This window comes from Panicum virgatum, chromosome 9N (genome assembly GCF_016808335.1).
Source record: "Panicum virgatum strain AP13 chromosome 9N, P.virgatum_v5, whole genome shotgun sequence".
NCBI classification, from domain to species: domain Eukaryota; kingdom Viridiplantae; phylum Streptophyta; class Magnoliopsida; order Poales; family Poaceae; genus Panicum; species Panicum virgatum.
This window is the reverse complement of record NC_053153.1, coordinates 60390849-60408174: the sequence shown is the minus strand read 5'-3', so window position 1 is coordinate 60408174 and position 17326 is coordinate 60390849. Positions and strand designations below refer to the sequence as shown.

General features: G+C 45.3%; 2 protein-coding genes across 3 annotated transcripts; one reads left to right on the top strand and one right to left on the bottom strand.

The window, feature by feature from the left end:
* Positions 1-4626: 4626 nt before the first annotated feature.
* On the bottom strand, positions 4627-7810 carry LOC120692216 (protein TRIGALACTOSYLDIACYLGLYCEROL 1, chloroplastic-like). Its single transcript, XM_039975458.1, has 2 exons — positions 6596-7810; positions 4627-4875 (listed from the first exon to the last, which is right to left on the bottom strand). Exon 1 carries the CDS (start codon positions 7729-7731, stop codon positions 6715-6717), a length of 1017 nt encoding a protein of 338 aa, XP_039831392.1. The 5' UTR covers positions 7732-7810; the 3' UTR covers positions 4627-4875; positions 6596-6714.
* Positions 7811-7952: 142 nt separating this feature from the next.
* LOC120692215 (CLK4-associating serine/arginine rich protein-like) lies at positions 7953-15112 on the top strand. Of its 2 annotated transcripts, none has more exons than XM_039975457.1 (13): positions 7953-8222; positions 8569-8607; positions 8691-8839; positions 9016-9091; positions 12457-12751; positions 12827-12933; positions 13047-13094; positions 13168-13374; positions 13698-13799; positions 14008-14138; positions 14227-14356; positions 14634-14729; positions 14820-15112. In XM_039975457.1, the coding sequence occupies exons 1-13, from the start codon at positions 8026-8028 to the stop codon at positions 14842-14844; spliced, it is 1602 nt and encodes a 533-aa protein (XP_039831391.1). In that variant the 5' UTR covers positions 7953-8025; the 3' UTR covers positions 14845-15112. The 2 variants fall into 2 exon arrangements, with proteins under 2 accessions (XP_039831391.1, XP_039831389.1); XM_039975455.1 differs by having other exon boundaries at positions 7954-8222; positions 14631-14729.
* The last annotated feature ends 2214 nt before the right edge of the window (positions 15113-17326 follow it).

The window sequence follows — 17326 nt, the reverse complement described above, 5'->3', positions numbered from 1 at the left end:
GATCGACGCTCCTCGGCCTCGCCGTGCGGGGTTTCATCAATCGAGCAGTGTCTCCTTGTTTGAGGTGCAGTCGCCACGGCACCCCCTAAGCCATCGGTGCTAACGCAGCTCCTGCTGACCAGGATGGAGGAACACTTTCATCAAGACGACGAGCGCTGGGATCACATCAATCAGAACGTAGATTTGCTGTTCGCGCGGGTGGAGTCTCTGGGGAACAACCAAATTCGTCTCGAGGCGCAGATGGACTTGGGCAACAAGGTCATGGAACAGATTGCTCCGAGATCAGCAGATTCTAGCCAAGCAAATTGAGCTCACAGGTGAAGCCGTCGCGAGGATTTCTCTGAATCAACAACCCCTCCCAGAGGATGATGTCGATCCCCCAAGTCCCACATACACACATCGTTCGGGTTCCTCTTGTCGTCATGGCAGACCTCCTCCGTCAGGTGTTCCGCCTACTTCTCGGCCATCTGGGTATCGTACTTCTCGACCCCATACCTCATCTGATGGTTATCGCCATGTTTTGCCTATGATGTCTTGTCCTACATTTGATGGCACTAACCCGCATATTTGGAAATCGAAATGTTTGGATTACTTCACTCTGTGCAATATCGATGAAGCTTTTTGGACTATTGCGGCCTCTCTGAGTATGGATGGCAACACTGCTAAGTGGTTGCAGGCTTATAAAAGGCAGCATGAGTTAGGTGATTGGGAAACTTTTATGTCTGCAGTGGAGCAAAAGTTTGGTGCACATGACTACAGAGACGCTATGGATGAGTTGCTGGACCTTCGACAAACTTCTTATGTTGAGGATTATGCTCTTGCTTTTGAGAACCTGCAATTTGAGATATCTATGCATACAGATGGATTAGATAATACTTTCTTTGTTTCTCAGTTTGTTAAGGGTTTAAGAGCTGATATTGGTATAGGAGTCCTTGCCCATTTTCCCAAAACTGTTGATCAGGCTGTCCCAAGTCCTTGCCCCCTAATAGAGTTCATGACCACACCATTCCATTACTTCCTGGAGCTGTCCCAGTAAATGCTAAACCTTATAGGTACTCTCCCCAACATAAAGATGAAATAGAAAGACAAGTGAAGGAAATGTTGTCTGCTGGTCTGGTGATCCCTAGCACCAGTCCATTTGCTTCTCCTGTACTGTTGATTCAAAAAAAAGATGGGAGTTGGCGTTTTTGTGTCGACTACAGAAGATTGAATGATCTTACAATCAAGAACAGATTTCCTATGCCCATCATTGAAGAAATTCTCGAGAAACTGGTAGGCAGCAAGTATTTTTCAAAGTTAGATATGAAATCTGGGTATCATCAGGTTTGAATGCAGGCATCTGATGAATACAAAACAGCTTTTAAAACACATCATGGTCACTATCAATTCAGAGTAATGCCCTTTGGCTTAACTAATGCACCAGCTACCTTTCAGTGCATCATGAATGAGGTTCTGGAGCCCTTTTTAAGAAAATTTGTCATGGTGTTTCTTGATGATATTCTCATATATAGTCCCTCTTTAGACACCCATCTGTCTCACCTGGATCAGGTGTTTGCCAAACTCAGAGAACACAAACTTTATATGAAAGCCAGCAAGTGTTCTTTTGCCCAACATCAATTGGAGTATTTGGGTCATATTATTTCTGATGAAGGTGTCTCTACTGACCCTAGTAAGACTAGTGCCATGCTGCAATGGCCTACTCCAGTATCTGTCAGTGAGCTCAGGGGTTTCTTGGGTTTAACAGGCTACTATAGAAGATTTGTGAAGAATTATGGGGTTCTTGCTAAGCCACTCACTCAGTTACTCAAGAAGAATCAGTTTGTTTGTTCTTCTACTGCACAGCAGGCTTTTGATCTCCTCAAACAAGTTATGGCTACCACACCTGTTCCGGCATTGCCCAATTTCCAGAACCCATTTGAAGTGGAAACAGATGCATCAGATCATGGTATTGGGGCAGTTCTTATGCAGAAAGGACAACCTATTGCTTTTCTTAGCAAGGCTTTGGGGTTAAAACATCAGCACATGTCCATTTATGAAAAAGAGTTCTTGGCCTTAATCATGGCTGTTGAGAAGTGGAGGCAATATCTTCAGAGACAGGAGTTTGTCATAATTACTGATCATAAGAGTTTATCCTTCCTTAATGAATAGAATTTACATTCTGAAATGCAACGCAAGGCAATGACTAGGCTCATGGGCCTCCAGTTCAAAGTGGTTTACATGAGAGGTAAAGAAAATGTGGCTGCTGATGCTCTTTCCAGAATGGGACATTTGATGGCCATTCAGTCAGTGTCTTCTGCACAACCAGTTTGGGCTCAGGAAGTTCTTAATTCTTATGCCACTGATCCACATGCCAAGGCTTTGCTTTCTCGGTTAGCCCTTTCCAATCCTGATGCCCAAGGCTACTCTCTGCACAATGGCCTCATTAGATACAAGGATAAAATTTGGATTGGCTCCAATTCAGCTCTGCAGACTAAACTTATTGCAGCACTGCATTCCAGTGCAGTGGGAGGACATTCTGGTCAGTTGCCTACTTATCATAGAGTTAAGAGATTGTTCAGCTGGAAAGGAATGAAACAAGATGTGGAACACTTTGTCAAACAATGTCAAATCTGCCAACAAGCAAAGCATCTCAATACTCACCCCCCGGGCTTGCTACAACCATTGCCAGTTCCTCAAGGAGTGTGGCAGGATATTTCTCTAGATTTTGTCGAAGGCTTGCCTAAATCTGATGGCCATGAGGTGATTCTGGTGGTTGTTGACAGATTCACGAAATATACACATTTCTTTACTCTCAAACATCCATATTCAGCTCTTTCAGTGGCCAAGGTTCTTTATGATGGAGTCATTAAGTTACATGGCCTTCCACAGACCATAGTGTCTGACCAGGGCAGAATTTTTACTAGTGCTATTTGGACTGAAATATTCAAGCTGGTCGGGGTTAAGCTCAGGTTCAGTACTGCCTATCATCCCCAAACGGACGGGCAGACTGAATGTGTTAATCAATGCCTCGATATGTATCTCAGGTGTGCTGTCAGTGACAATCCACGACAATGAAAGAATTGGTTAGCTCAGGCTGAATTTTGGTATAACACAAACTTTCATACAGCCTTGGGCTGCTCTCCCTTCAAAGCTCTTTACGGTTATGAACCAACGTTGGGGGTTCCTTCTCCTGTTCCTCCAGATGCTGCTCCCCAAGTTTCTGACTTCCTAGTTCAACGAGCACTACAGCTCCAGTTGCTCAAAGAACATCTCCTGAAAGCTCAAGCGCGTATGAAGCTGTATGCCGACAAACAGCGTCAGGATGTCACTTTTCAGGTGGGCGATTCAGTGTTGCTCAAACTCCAGCCGTACGCTCAGTCTTCTCTGGTGAACAGACTGTTTCCCAAGTTGGCCATGAAGTATTTTGGTCCCTATACTATTTTGGAGCGTATAGGAGCGTGTGCCTACCGGTTGGATCTTCCTGCTCACTCTCTTATCCATCCAGTGTTCCATGTGTCACAGCTGAAGGCCTTTGTCCCCGATCATACACCGGTATACTCTGACCTCCCTGTTAACATTCAGTTGGATGCCGCAGATGTGGTTCCGGAACAGGTGCTCGATCGTCACTTGGTACAGAAGGGCGGCACGGCGGTTCCACAGGTGCTCATCAAGTGGAGTTCCATTCCATCATCATCCGCTACTTGGGAAGACTACTACGTGCTCAAGCAACGCTTTTCCAGATGCTCTTGCTTGGGGACAAGCAAGTGATCGTGCGGGAGGAGATGTCAAGACCGCACTGTGAAGCCGTGTTCATTGGGTGGAAATGTACTGTGTAGCGCGGGAAAGAAGAGTGACGTTGTGTGTGGGCCCTGCGTGGCAGTGACTGGCTGGGGAAATATATCCCGCGCCGTGTAATCGTGCGAGGACACGTATCTACTCTGTTTTCGTTCCCTGAATCGAATCACCGGGGCGACAGGGTCAGCTGTCCGCCGCCGCTACAGAATCCGAGCCTTGCCGCACTTCTCACGCCGCGGCGATCGCCGGTGGCAACGGGGGTGTTACACCACCCCCTGGACCCCCCAAAACAATGAAGCCCCCTTGAGGCCCCTCTCCATTTTCGAGGAGAAAGAAGAAGAAAGAAAGGGAGACAAAAAAAAAAAGAAATAAGCCCCCCTGCTAATCCATTCTTGGATCTGTCACTGTTGATACTTGCAATAGTTGGACAGAGAAAATGAGAAACTATTAGGCAAAGTGATGTTCGTGAACATATATTGTCAACCAATGGTTAACAGGCTGGCTGCGACCGTAGTGATTATCTTTGTTAATTTTAAGGGACTGCAGATTGTTATTACAAACCTCACCTCATAATATAATTTTCATACTTCAAGATGTATTTGTATAAGGTCGTGGCGAGCTACTTAGAAGCAATCTTGTGGATTTTTGTTTTTCAAGGAAGAGTGGAACCTACCTACTCAGTCATTTTATTTCCAAACTATAGCTCATTTTGACTTTTTTAGATGTATAACTTCTATTATGTATCTAGATATTGCATACATTTAAGTGTATAGCAAAAAATCTATGTATCTAGAAAAGGCAAAAGAATCTATAATTTGGAATGAAAGGAGTAATTTGCATGACAAGCAAATCAAGGGCCACAGTGTGAAAATTAACCAAATGATGGTGAAACGGTCCAATTCATTATTCCATAGACATGTCCAGATGAGGCAGTAATCCTGTGGACAATAGTACATAACTTCTTTTTTTTTGGAGGAAGAGTAGAACCTACCTAAGTAGCATGACAAACAAATAATGATGAAATTTAACCAAATAAGTGAAGATGAAACAGTCCAATTCGTCATTCCAGAGAGGCAGAGACACGTCCTGATGATGCAAGGGCTGGCAACATAAAATATTGGTTTACCAAGAATCACATAACTTTCCAAAGCTTTATTCTAGAGGTGTATGTTGAAATCAAAGGTGAAATGTGCAATAATAACAGCTAATCACATGAAGCATCTATGATACCAATAGTGTGAACGCTCAACCGAGGAATTCCAACATGTAGTCACCACAAAGAATAAAACATCTAGGATATTGTTCTAACAATTTTCAATTGTACCATTATCTTGCTAGGTTTTTTATAAAAAAAATAACCTTGATGACAATGTTTTCAAATCGTCTAGTCGGACCTAGTCGCCATGGGACCGATAAGGCGACTAGTCGCGATTAGTCGTCGATCAGGCCGATTAGTCGAGCCTAGTCGGTCCTAGTCATCTGTATAGTCGTCCTATGTGTACCAAGACTGATATGATATATATGCTATATATTACTTAATATAAAGCAAGCATGAAGACAACAATGATGGTCGTTGATCCACATCTGCACATACACATAACACTAAGCAGAGGAGAGAAAGAAGCTAGAACAATAGCAAAGGAAAGCAAAAGTAGAGCAAGAGTGGAAGCGGAGCTCGAGCATGAGTAGATAGTAGAGCAGGGGAGGGGAGAGCACAGAGCAGAAGCATGACACCGTCGGAGGATGAGGAGCTCATCTTCAGGTGCTGCTGGCGGTGGCAGCTGGTGGAGGCAGAATAAAGCAGCAGAAGGAAGAGGGTCACTGGGTCCTGCCCGAACTCCTGGGCAGCAGGCCAGCAGTTGGGCCGGCGGACGTGCAGCAAGTGGCGACGGACTCCTAGAGTGTGTGGACGGCAGCTGCTCTGTCTCAGGCTCTATAGACCAAAAACCTAATGGGCCACCTCGCCAGCCTACCACCAGCCGAAGCCCACAACTCAAACAACCCAGAAAACAATCCTGAGTCTGATCGTTTTCCTGCCTGATCGGTCCGACTAATCGCGATTAGGCGACGACTAGTCGGACGACTAGAAAACTAGTCGCTCAGACCTACTCGGTGTCCCTTATCAAGGTCACTGGACCGATAAGCTCGACTAATCACGACTAATCGCGATTAGTCGAACGACTAGATAACACTGCTTGCTGAGTATAGCTATGTGCCTATGTCTCACACATCCATCAATCTGGCGGATCGCTCTGTTCGGCAGGCTGTGGCTGGTAGCTGGTGCTGATTTTTTGTCAGAGAAAAGTACTGCTGGCTGGCTAGTGGCTGATGCCGATTTGGTGTGAGAGAAAATCACTGCTGGCTGGCTAGCTTGGAACCTAGAGGCACTGATTTTCTTTTCAATAAACAAGGCTGTCCAAACACCTTATTTTCCAGAGTTGCTAACAAAATATTCAGGTCTTATCATCCATGGATGCGTAATGCTAAGGAGGCAAGATTATTTGTACTGCTATGAAAACAATGTTCTTAATAGGAGTATATGTGCTTTTCCAGGCACAACAGTATTATTTCATTGTTTTGTTCTGAAAGCAGCAGATCTCTAAAGCAGTCTGTATTTACATAGCTGCCCTAAGCAGACAATAACCAGATTTTCTTTATACTTAAATTAGTATGTGTTACACTGGTTCGACCAATAGTTCCGTGAATAAGTTACACATGAATCAATGTCAACTAATCAAGCGGCAGTTTAGCACAACAAAGGCATAACAAAACAGTAAATGACTTCTTGTGGATATGAGGGGGAAAAACTAATGCATGTCACCTGGAGAGCGGCTGATGTTGCAATGTTTGCCTATTTGAATCTGCTGCACCATTCTTGTTAATGTACAAGACTATGCTACGCTCCTACAAAGCAAAAATTTCCTCTGCAGTGACCCTGCCTCAACCCATTGCATACTTGAGTGAATCACCAGCACCCTGGAAGAACAGGCAGGACAGAGCAAAGTCTGCAATGAAAACCCCAACCAGAGAAACGACCACTGCAGATGTTGTAGACTCGCCAACACCCTTGGCTCCTCCATGGGTTGTGACACCCCAGGCACAGCTCACCACCGCGATAATGGCTCCAAACACTTGAGATTTCAGCAAGGAGCTGATCAAGTCCCATGGCCGCAGCGCCCTGCGCGCCGACTCCAAAATAATGCTGACGCTGACGCCAAAGACAGAGTCGGCCAGGAACGCCGAGGAGGCGAGGCCAAGCACGAAGCTGATCAGTGTCAGCACCGGGAGCGCAAGCACGCAGGCGAGGACGCGCGGGACCACGAGGTAGTCGACGGGGTTGGCGCCGAGGACGCGGAGGGTGTCGGTCTGCTCGGACACCTGCATGGTGCCGAGCTCGGCGGCGAATGCGGAGCCGACGCGGCCGGCGGCGACGACGGCCGTGACGACCGGCGAGAGCTCGCGCGCGAGCGCGAGGGCGAGGACGCCGCCGACGGATCGGTGGAGGCCGAGGCGCGTGAACTCGCGCACGAACTGGATGGTGAAGGCCATGCCGACGAAGGCGGCGGTGAGGAGCGCGACCCCGGCGCTCCCTGGACCCACGCGACGGAGCTGCGCCAGGAGGTTGCGGCGGTGGACGCGGCCCGTGAGGACGCGGTGGAAGACCTGCCCCGCGAGGAGCAGCGCCGAGAGGCCCCGCCAGATCGCGCGCGGCGGGGTCCAATTCGCGAGCACGGGAGGCGGGGCCGCGGGCTCAGGCGAGGGGACCGGAGGGGACGGCGCGTGAGGGGAATTGTTGCTGTTGCTGGAGGTGGTGGGCACGAGGGAGAGGCGCGGAACGGGCAGGCGGCGGCGAGACGGGTGCAGGCGGAGGACCAAGGATTTGGGGCTGGGTAGGTGGAGGAGCGGGCGCGTTGTGGCGGAGGTGGGGCGGAGGAGGAGCGCAGCGGCGGACGACATGGCGGCGGCCGTCGGAGATCGGCTCGGCGGTGAGCCTGAGTGGGGGTGGTGGGTGGGGAAAGAGATGGGGAATGGCGTGGCGTGGTGGTGCGCTGAGGAGGGACCGGGGGTGACGGCGGCAGTGCGCGGAGGGGTGGGGGTGGGACCGGGAGGGGGGCTGGGGCCTGGGGCTCGCCCGCTCGCCCGTGGACAAAGTTTATCGCTCCCCCTCCCGTGGTTTCTACTTTCTCGCACCTCCTCCTAGGGTTAGGTCCTCCGTCTTCGCTTCCAGAACCTTCCGGAAGGGCGTGCGCGATGTGGCACGAGGCGCGGCGGTCGGAGCGGAAGGTCCACGACCTCATGGACGCGGCCCGCCGCCGGGCGCAGCGCCGCGCCGCCTACCTCGCGCGCCGCCGCGGCGACCCGCAGCAGGCGCTCCAGGTCTCCGGCTCGCGATGTCGCGTCTACCGCGACGACGCCCTGTACCAAGCCACCGAGGACCAGCAGGGATTGTGCGTGCCCCTCTCTCTCTCACCCTTCCTCTCGGTGGCGTGTAATGCTTGGTCGTAGCGGAGGCTGGGTTAATCTTACTGGATGGCCGCTGACGAATTGAAAGTTCGGTGTAGCTGATGCAGATCGCGTCGCCGTACCTTGTGTTTACTGATTCATGGATGGCCTGATTAGTTCTGTGCACTTAGTGTAGATGTTTGATTTGAGCCATGCATAGAAGTTGTGGATTCATGAACCTTTTAACCATGGCATTGTCGGTTAATCAATATAGTGATGGTGCAGACTGCAGAAGGATAGTTTGTTGGCATAGCTTGACTGATAATACTGACTAACCATGCTTTCTTGTAGGATACCATGGAATGGAAAGCAAGATGTCTTGATTGACAGGTAACCAACTTTTCCTGATTATAATATATCCTTTTCCTTTGTAAAAAATGAAAATGAAATTAATACCCTGTCTTAATGAGCAGATTTGATGGTCGTGCTCTACTTGATTTCATCCGAGACCCGAGCTCTCGTCCTTTTCGAGTCCCAGAAAAGTCTGAAGAAGAGGAAGAGTTAGAGGAATTTGTTAATTTTGAACGTTATCGGGATTTGATTAAGCACCGTCGTAGAGGATGTCGGTACCTTTTTGGTTTCTCTTCCATCGTTGTAGTACAAATTTCATGTCTTGCTTCCATTTATATCACTTGAGGGATTCACCTGGCACATATTTTGTTGCTTCCTAACTTTTAACAGAAAGGATGCTAATTTTTCTTGATTCCTACTGAAGATTTACCTAGTTTCTTCTCGCAGTTTCTGATGAGGGGGCTTTGCAGCATGTTGTGCAAGAGCTGGAGGCAAAAGCTGTTCTTCCTTTTAGCTTTGAGAAGTATGCCTGCTCTAAGTTTGATTCCATCTATTTCCAGTTTTGTTCTTGCAACTTACATTTATGTGCAGAATAATGTTGTGAAATGTTTAAGGAATGACTGCAGTATTTCTCTGCTCTACTAATTGACAGTTGACACCACCACCAACCAAATACTTTAGTCCTGAGCAGTTTGGCTTAGCATAAAGACTCTGCCCTACAAGAGCCGAAGATATAAAATGTGAATATAGAGCTAATAATGACAATAGTAATGAAAGAAACTTGTTTCCTATGCCACTCAGCCACTGCTCTGGCATGTGGATCGCTATTTTTCACACACCTACCTAAAGAAAGTTCTTCAGACACATCCCATTCTTTCGAGTTTCGTTTCTGTTCTTCCAAATGAAAATTGATTTAATCCAAGTTCTGAATCGGTAATGTACATCAATCAAGTTTCGCAAGGTTATTTGTATTTTGTTGTTGCTCTGGGAAGCTAAACTGACAACTGGCATTCGAGTATTGTTATTGAAACTTCCTGGTGGAGCAAATGGTGTAGCCTTATAAGGTTCTTATTTGACCATTTTTGTCCGTTGGAGGATTAATTGCTTTGGCACGTGCATCCACATATGGCTGGCTATCACCGATACATGTTTAACTATTTCCATTTTGCATAATCTGGATGCTACAAGTCTGATAAAAAAAAGTCATCCTGTGTCACTGGATTGGTTTTATCAATTTTTTTTAATGCTGATTCAGTCAAGTGTGCTAGAACATGGATAAGTTATCTTGAATACTTTGTATTTTCTATGTTGGTGGCTGCTAGAACACTATCCAGTTGTTGGTGAAAGGAAGCTATTTTCCTGAGAATCTACTCTGATCTTTTGTCACTTTTCGCTGCAAATGACAAAGACAAACTATGTGTGCAACATTGTTCATCTTAAGAAGCACAGAAGTAGACTTGCAGATTCAGTGTGGCGAAAAGTTATGTTTTTATATTTTAGGAAAAAGTCCATTTTTGGCCATCGAACTATTGGGCGGGTTTGTTTTCGACCATCGAACTGTGAAACCAGGAATCTTTGACCATGGAACTGTGTAAACCGGTTAAACATGACCACTGAGCTGGTTTTGCTCCGTTTTGACTGGTTTTGACCGCCACGCTGGATCCAGTCGCCACATCACCGTGTTGACTCAGCAATAGGCCCACACGTCAGGTCGCCTCCGCCCTTATCTATCCACGGACGGCTCGCTGCAGGGGACGAACCCTAGACACGCCGTGGCCGCGAGACGCGCCGCCGTAGCGAGACGCGCCGCCGCCCCGAGAATCCATCACCGGCGAGTACTTGCGACGGTCGATTTGGCAAGCGGAGGACTCCGGGTGGATGAAGCACGGGTTAGTGGTTCTCTATTGGTACCCATCGTACTCCCTTCGCATGCAACCTCGTTTTGGTTAATTTTTTTCTGCAATTTGGAGCTTAGAGGCAATGAAAACAACTGTGCAGGAGGACATGTTTGCTGATGTTCACATATCAAAATTAAAAAGAGCCAAGTCCATTGTCAATACAGTAACCTCTCCCTTGTGTTCCTCGACCGTCACTGCTGTATCAGCAAGCTGGTTCATCAACTCTCTGTTTTGCCTCTTCAATGCCCATACCGTCACTGCTCGCGGAGGAATGGAGAAGGTCGTGGATCAAACCAGCACCAAAAGTTGCATCCGCCCTCCTGTGTACGAATTTGGACTCCCAAATCAAACAAGACCCCAAATCTCAACGGAAATCAACAAATCGCCAAGAAATCGAAGCAATGTACTCACCCGGCGATGATAACACGTGAAGTAACGTCGGCCTGGGTTATCGTTGCTCCAAGAAATCCACCGCGCTGCCTTCTTCAAGCACTTGCACATCGTCGGCGGCGAGTACTCCAGAGGCCCCTCCCTGTACGGGATGGGAGCGGATGATCCCTCCCCCCTTCTTCCTCCCGGATCCATCGAGCTGCTGGAGCTCCACGAGCTTGCCATGCCGCTCAGTCCCCACCTACTCCACTCCAACGCCGCACTCAGTCCCCGCCTCCTCTCTAACCCTAGCGCCGCCGCTTTACAGCCGCACGCAGCCGTCCGTGGATAGATAAGGGCGGAGGCGACCTGACGTGTGGGCCTATTGCTGAGTCAGCACGGTGATGTGGCGACTGGATCCAGCGTGGCGGTCAAAACCAGTCAAAACGGAGCAAAACCAGCTCAGTGGTCATGTTTAACCGGTTTACACAGTTCCATGGTCAAAGATTCCTGGTTTCACAGTTCGATGGTCGAAAACAAACCCACCCAATAGTTCGATGGCCAAAAATGGACTTTTTCCTATATTTTAACACTCTAAACATGGCTGATTGCTCTTCTGTTACATCTGTACATGACCTTTTCCCCCCAGATTCAGTGTGGCGAAAAGTTATGTTTTTATATTTTAACACTCTAAACCTGGCTGATTGCTCTTCTGTTACATCTGTACATGACCTCCCCCCCTTATTGGTTCAGTAAGACCCTCCACTACTATTTGCCACTAAGAAAAAAATGAAACTGTTACTAGGAAATGATTATAATGGACTCCAAAAAATATTTACATAGTCTCGAGGTGAACTTGTAATTGCCTGATTGTCATTCAGTACACCTGAAAATAATATTTTCAGTTAATTACACAAGTTAGTATACTTGGCACTGTTTTGTGCAGATATGCATGCCATTGCCAATATCTGCTGTTCGCGTGTCTTCCTAATTTCCTAGCAAGATTGGCTTGCAATGCTCTGTTTATGAGCAAAAAAGTTCAAGCTCGGGCCTTGGAAACATTTGTTTCTCTTAAATGACAATTAGATGGAAACATTTATTCTCCTTAATGACAGTTATAATTGTTTGATTTGAGGGGCCTGCAATTTCGCATAGGCAAGGAGAGGGAGGGAGGAAGCGTGAGGGAAGCTATTGTGTGGGAGTGGGGTAGATTTTATAAATAATATAGCTCATTTGTGCACCAGGAGCCAAAGCTTTGAACAACCAGGAACCTTTTAGTTGGACATTCCAAATTCTGTGAACTGGTAGGTCTATAGCTAGACTTGGGACCAACCGAATACATGCATGGCACTCGCATAGATAACAAATTATTTATCTATTTTCCTTTGTGCTGAATGTTCCAGAATCCAGAGGTAAACCAGCTTTACATAATGAGGCACATAACATTGTACCTGGTACCTAGACTTAACTAATGCCTAATGTTTATTTTTACCATTTGTATGAACTTTATCATCTGCTATGAAATGCTATAATGTTTTAGCTAGCCTTTATATATTTTTTTGTCACATCCTGTGTTCTTATGATTTTACTCTTTGTTATGGTTTGTTCTTGTTTCTGGCAGACCTCAAGCCTCACAGCCTCCTGCTAGCAAAGGTGCATATTCACAGGTTGGGTACTCATATAAAGGTGATGGAAATGAGGAACCTGAAGACCTAAACAGTGATGATGACGATGAAGAGGAAGAAGATGATGACGATGACAAGGACTTCAGTAGTGATGACAGCAATGATGAGCGGATGGAAAGTATAGCCAAGGAATTTGGGGTAAAAAGATATAACTGGCTTGTTTACATGGACAAAAAGGCTAAAGAAGAAGAGAAGCGGCAGAAAGAAATTATTAAAGGCGATCCTTCCATCGTGAGTACTTTAATATCTTACAGTATTGTCTACCTACTTGCTTCTAGCATGTACTGATATGATAAAGTTATACAGAAAAAGTTGAGCCGTAGGGAAAGAAGAAAAGCTTCCCAAATTGAGAGAGAGAAAGAGCGGGAGGCAGCACGTTCTGTCGGAAGGGTATCTTATCGTGATCCTTATAGGTAACATTATCTACCATTCGTCTAACAAAGATGATAAAAGTAGCAGAGTGAGATCATTTTTATGACAAGGTTAATTCCCCTTAGGTCTGACACCTTAATGTATAACAATACAGGGAACAGCGAAGAAGCCCATCATATGAAGCGTATTCGAGGGGCAGAAGGTAATTCCATGTTTGCTGTAGTTTTATTTTGACAAAAGTATTCGCTCTCTGCATAACTATTTCATGTTGACAGATCAAGGTCACGATCAAGATCTCGTTCACCATCCTATTCTAGACGCCATGGCCGTAGCATACATGCTGAAAGCAGTTATCGAAGCAAGCCAAAGGCTCCAAGGGTAGAATACATTACTGAATTTGGAGGTTCAGATGACAGCAGTGAACCAAAAGTTTCAGGGATCTCTCCGCCTTCGTCTCCAATACGAATTGACATACCTAACCGGTCGGGAAACTCAACTTTAATATTCGCACATATACATTGGGCGAACTTTTCTCTGCTGGAGCCTATTACATTGGTCCTGGTATTCTAAAGCTGACTATGTCTGGAATAGGTTAGGTGAAGACATGGTCTTGATGTTTATCTATGATGTAAAAAATAAGTCAATTTGCAGATAGGCATGCATTATATGATTTCATATGTGTTCTGAGCAGGAAGAGGATTTAACATACAGTGATACATACATCTACCATCAGCTATTGAGTTCATGACCTGTGTTTCTTTGCTCCTGCTAATTATTATGCCTATAATGTTCCATATCCTTGCAGGTCGTCAGGTGGTCAAATTCTTGAGGCACTTCACAGTGATCCTGCATCTTCTTTGTCTGTGGAACAGGAAAGAAGCGCAAAACTTTTGAAACCCCTCCCCAGGTTTGTCATCATGATTACAATGTTATGAAGAGAGAGCAGCTGTATGTGCATCCAAGTTGCTTGCGATTGATATTCCGCCTGTATTTGTCTAGAACCCTTCACTCTATTTGATTGGCATGAAACGCTGTCTTAACTTGAGCATGTCTCTGTTAGTGGAACATTATCTCAGTATTTTTCATCATTACTAATATGTCATTTATGTTAACAGTACATCAGCAGCACTAGCCAAACTAAGCAAGGGTGCTTCTGGAGTAACTGGTAAAACTCCCCAGACTGAAAAGAAAGAAACACCACAAGAAAGACTTAAGAGGATAATGAGCAAACAGCTTAACAAGCAAAGTATGCGCTTATTGCTACATTCTACCTGTATTACACCTTGGTTGATACTACTGCATGTAAGATGCTAATCCTTAGTTTGTGTCAACAGTTCGAAAGGACACAGCTGCTGAGATTGCAAAAAAACGAGAACAGGAACGGCAAAGGCAGGAAAAGCTTGCAGAAGTGGGTCGATACAAGCGTCGCAGCCGCAGTAGAAGTCTTAGCCGATCTCCACCAAGGTACTTTAACCAATCTTTGTTATTTCAGTGCCAATGTTTTCCTTTTCTTTTAGCATTGGACAATTATGCCAAGTATGTGGTTTAGTTAACTTAGTAAAAGCCATTTTGTTTTCTTTGCTATGCAAGTGGCTGCTTCATTCATGATTTTTTTTTCTTCCAAAACCACATTTTCATTTGGAGATCAAAAATATTTTTTTAACAAGTTATGGTTTATGTTGACTAGTTCAATGAACATCTTCCGTTTGCACTGAAATATCATAATCTCCTCGTGCAGAAGGCGGCGATATAGCAGAAGCTCTAGTAGGAGCAGAAGCCCAAGAAGGTACCGTTCTCGCTCACGCTCCAGTTCCCGGTCACCCTCTCGCTCACCAAGGTAATTTGTCCATGCTAGTTTAACTAGAGGTGAGAATGGATCATCCACACCAATCATCAGATAGCAGCTGATAGAGTGATGGCACTGCAGGTACCGAAGCAGGTCAAGACACTGAAAGCATTCCAGATTCCCAGCTCTGCATGATTGTAGTCTTACCATGTTTTAGTTTACCATGTTTTAGTTTTATTTAGCTCTTACCATTCCATGCCCTGTCATTATGTAGCCATGGGAAGCTTATTTGTTCGCCCTTTTAGTATTATTATTAGAGTAAATTGCATCCACCATACACCAACTTATCAGGTGGGTGCAAATTAGTCCAACAAGTTGTAAAATATTCAATTTAATGCAATAACTTGACAGGTGGGTGCAAATCGGTCCAAAAACTTGTAAAATGCCCAATTTAATACGATAACTTGGTAAATAGGTGCATTCACAGTCCAAATATTACATAGCAATGTAACTAACACAAGGTCTCGATAAAGAGTATATTCACGTTAGGAAAAATTATTAAGTATTATTGGACCATTGATTTTTGTGCTGCACCTGCATGACAATGTATTTGGCCAAGATAAGAACCCTCAGTATTTAGAAATTAATGTTATGTCTTTACATAATTATTTTTGTATAGTAATTTAATTTTGATTAAAACTATTTAATTTGATATTCAATTTTGAAAAAGTCACCCTCACTATTTTCGATATGTTTGATTATATGCACTGTTAAGCTAAAAAATTAATATATTGATACAAATTATTGATACCTTTTATGAGCTTGGTACATATATTCTTATTTGTTCGATATGGGAAGCTTATTTGTTCGCCCTTTTAGTATTATTAATTTATTATTATTATTATAGTTGAGAGTGTACTGTATGAATGGATTCGGGTTTGCGCTGTTATCAGCTAAATAAACTGCAATGTGTTTGTTTTACGTGAAGACTGGGTAATTTGTTGTCTACTTGAGCTTGAGAAAGTTTATTCCTTCCCGTCATTTCTGTGGCTTACCCGGGTCGAGTAATATAGCGTGCTTAGCCTTTTTTGAAAGTGGATGCTAGGGAGTCTGAACAAAGAACTCGCCGGTAGTAATATCCTTTTCTTCATAGCGGACGACGGTTAAAAGATCCGAGAATTTTTGGCATGCATGAACTCGGCAGTCCCGCGATATATTGACACAAGCCACTTGGAGCTAGTTACAGGTAATAGAGCTGTAAAACTCCCAACTTCTGTACCTTAACTGTAACGTCTGAATGACTCGATTGGAACATAACATTACCTGAATTCGGTCCGTTATGTGATCTTCCGGACACTGGCTAAATGCCAAGACCTGGACTGACAACATGTGCCACCATGGCCTCGTTCTAGAGTGCGGTTGCTAGGTACTCCATTTTTTGGAGTAGCTAATCTTTGTTGCCGAGCGAATCTTTGTTTAAACTGAGCTCCTGCTCTGCTGAAGAATCTCAGAATCACTCTTCAGTGGCGCACGCACGTGAGGACCCAACGGCCTCCTGCCGTGGATGTCGGCCCTCCCTTTGTTCGGTGCTGCTGCCGTGCTGCGGCCACTTCTCGTGTACAGTAGTCGTGTGGGTTGCAGCTCACGGCTGGTTCCTATCCATCCGGGCCGTCGCACACGTGTGCCGATGTGCGCGCGGGTTGATCTTTGCGTTGCGGCTCAACTTGCTCGGTGGCACGTGCCTAGCTCCAGCGCGAAACAGTACCCGGACACGTGACAACGATGCATTCTGTCTCCTGTCACCAGCGCATTTTGTGAAAAGGTATAATTAACATGATCTATGGTTGCACTAAGTTTTGCTGAGATATGATTCATTGATTCCATGCAGTTGACTAATCGAGGAGGGATAAGGAAGGTTAAATAGTACGATTTGTTATTACTGCACTGTTGAAATTTTAGAGGTGGGTATATGTGGTCCAAAGCAACTTGAAATGACAGCAGCAATGCAGCACTCTATCTTGCATTATTATTGACAATAAATGAACTTCATTTTCTTTATTTCCCTCCCTTTAGCTTGGATTCAGCTGGAGCCTATTCATGTTCTTGTTATCTGTATTAGATAGGCTCGACATTTTTGTCTTGAGATGTACAAGTTGTTATCTTTTTGGACCAGCTTTGCAACTTCTTTTCTACTGAGTGATCACTTTCTTTTCGGTTTGGGAGTTGGCAAAGATGCTTTTCATCCATGGACATCAAAAGCAAACATTTCAAAGCGAAAGCGTAGCACGACAACAAATCTCCTAGCGGCTAGCGGTACATCTTCTGTCTTTTTCATGTCACCTTTTCTTTTCCTTGGCGTGCTTATTAAGATGCTTTAATGTTAGCCTAAATATTAAACGGTGAATTGTCGCTCACCCATTGTTAGCAAAAGTCAGTATACACGACCGTTTACACGGTCTTTTATATAGTCGAAACGGCTTTGCACGACTTTACATAGCTAATCAGCCTACACGGCTACCCATCGAGTAGCATTTACACATCGTGTAAACATTGTAAACAGCCGTGTATGTGAACAGTAGCTTTTTTACCCTGCTGCGCTCTTCGTACTAAAAAGTACTCGCACGCCGTACACTTTGGACTCTGAAAAA

What these genes read in the sequence shown, in the direction of transcription:
- LOC120692216 (XM_039975458.1), bottom strand. Translation starts at nt 7,731, where the DNA reads ATGTCGTCCGCCGCTGCGCTCCTCCTCCGCCCCACCTCCGCCACAACG.
- LOC120692215 (XM_039975455.1), top strand. Translation starts at nt 8,026, where the DNA reads ATGTGGCACGAGGCGCGGCGGTCGGAGCGGAAGGTCCACGACCTCATG. An exon ending in CGAATTGACATACCTAACCG is followed by an intron (nt 13,375 to 13,697) that starts GTCGGGAAACTC and finishes ATATCCTTGCAG; the next exon opens with GTCGTCAGGTGGTCAAATTC. An exon ending in CAAACAGCTTAACAAGCAAA is followed by an intron (nt 14,139 to 14,226) that starts GTATGCGCTTAT and finishes TTGTGTCAACAG; the next exon opens with TTCGAAAGGACACAGCTGCT.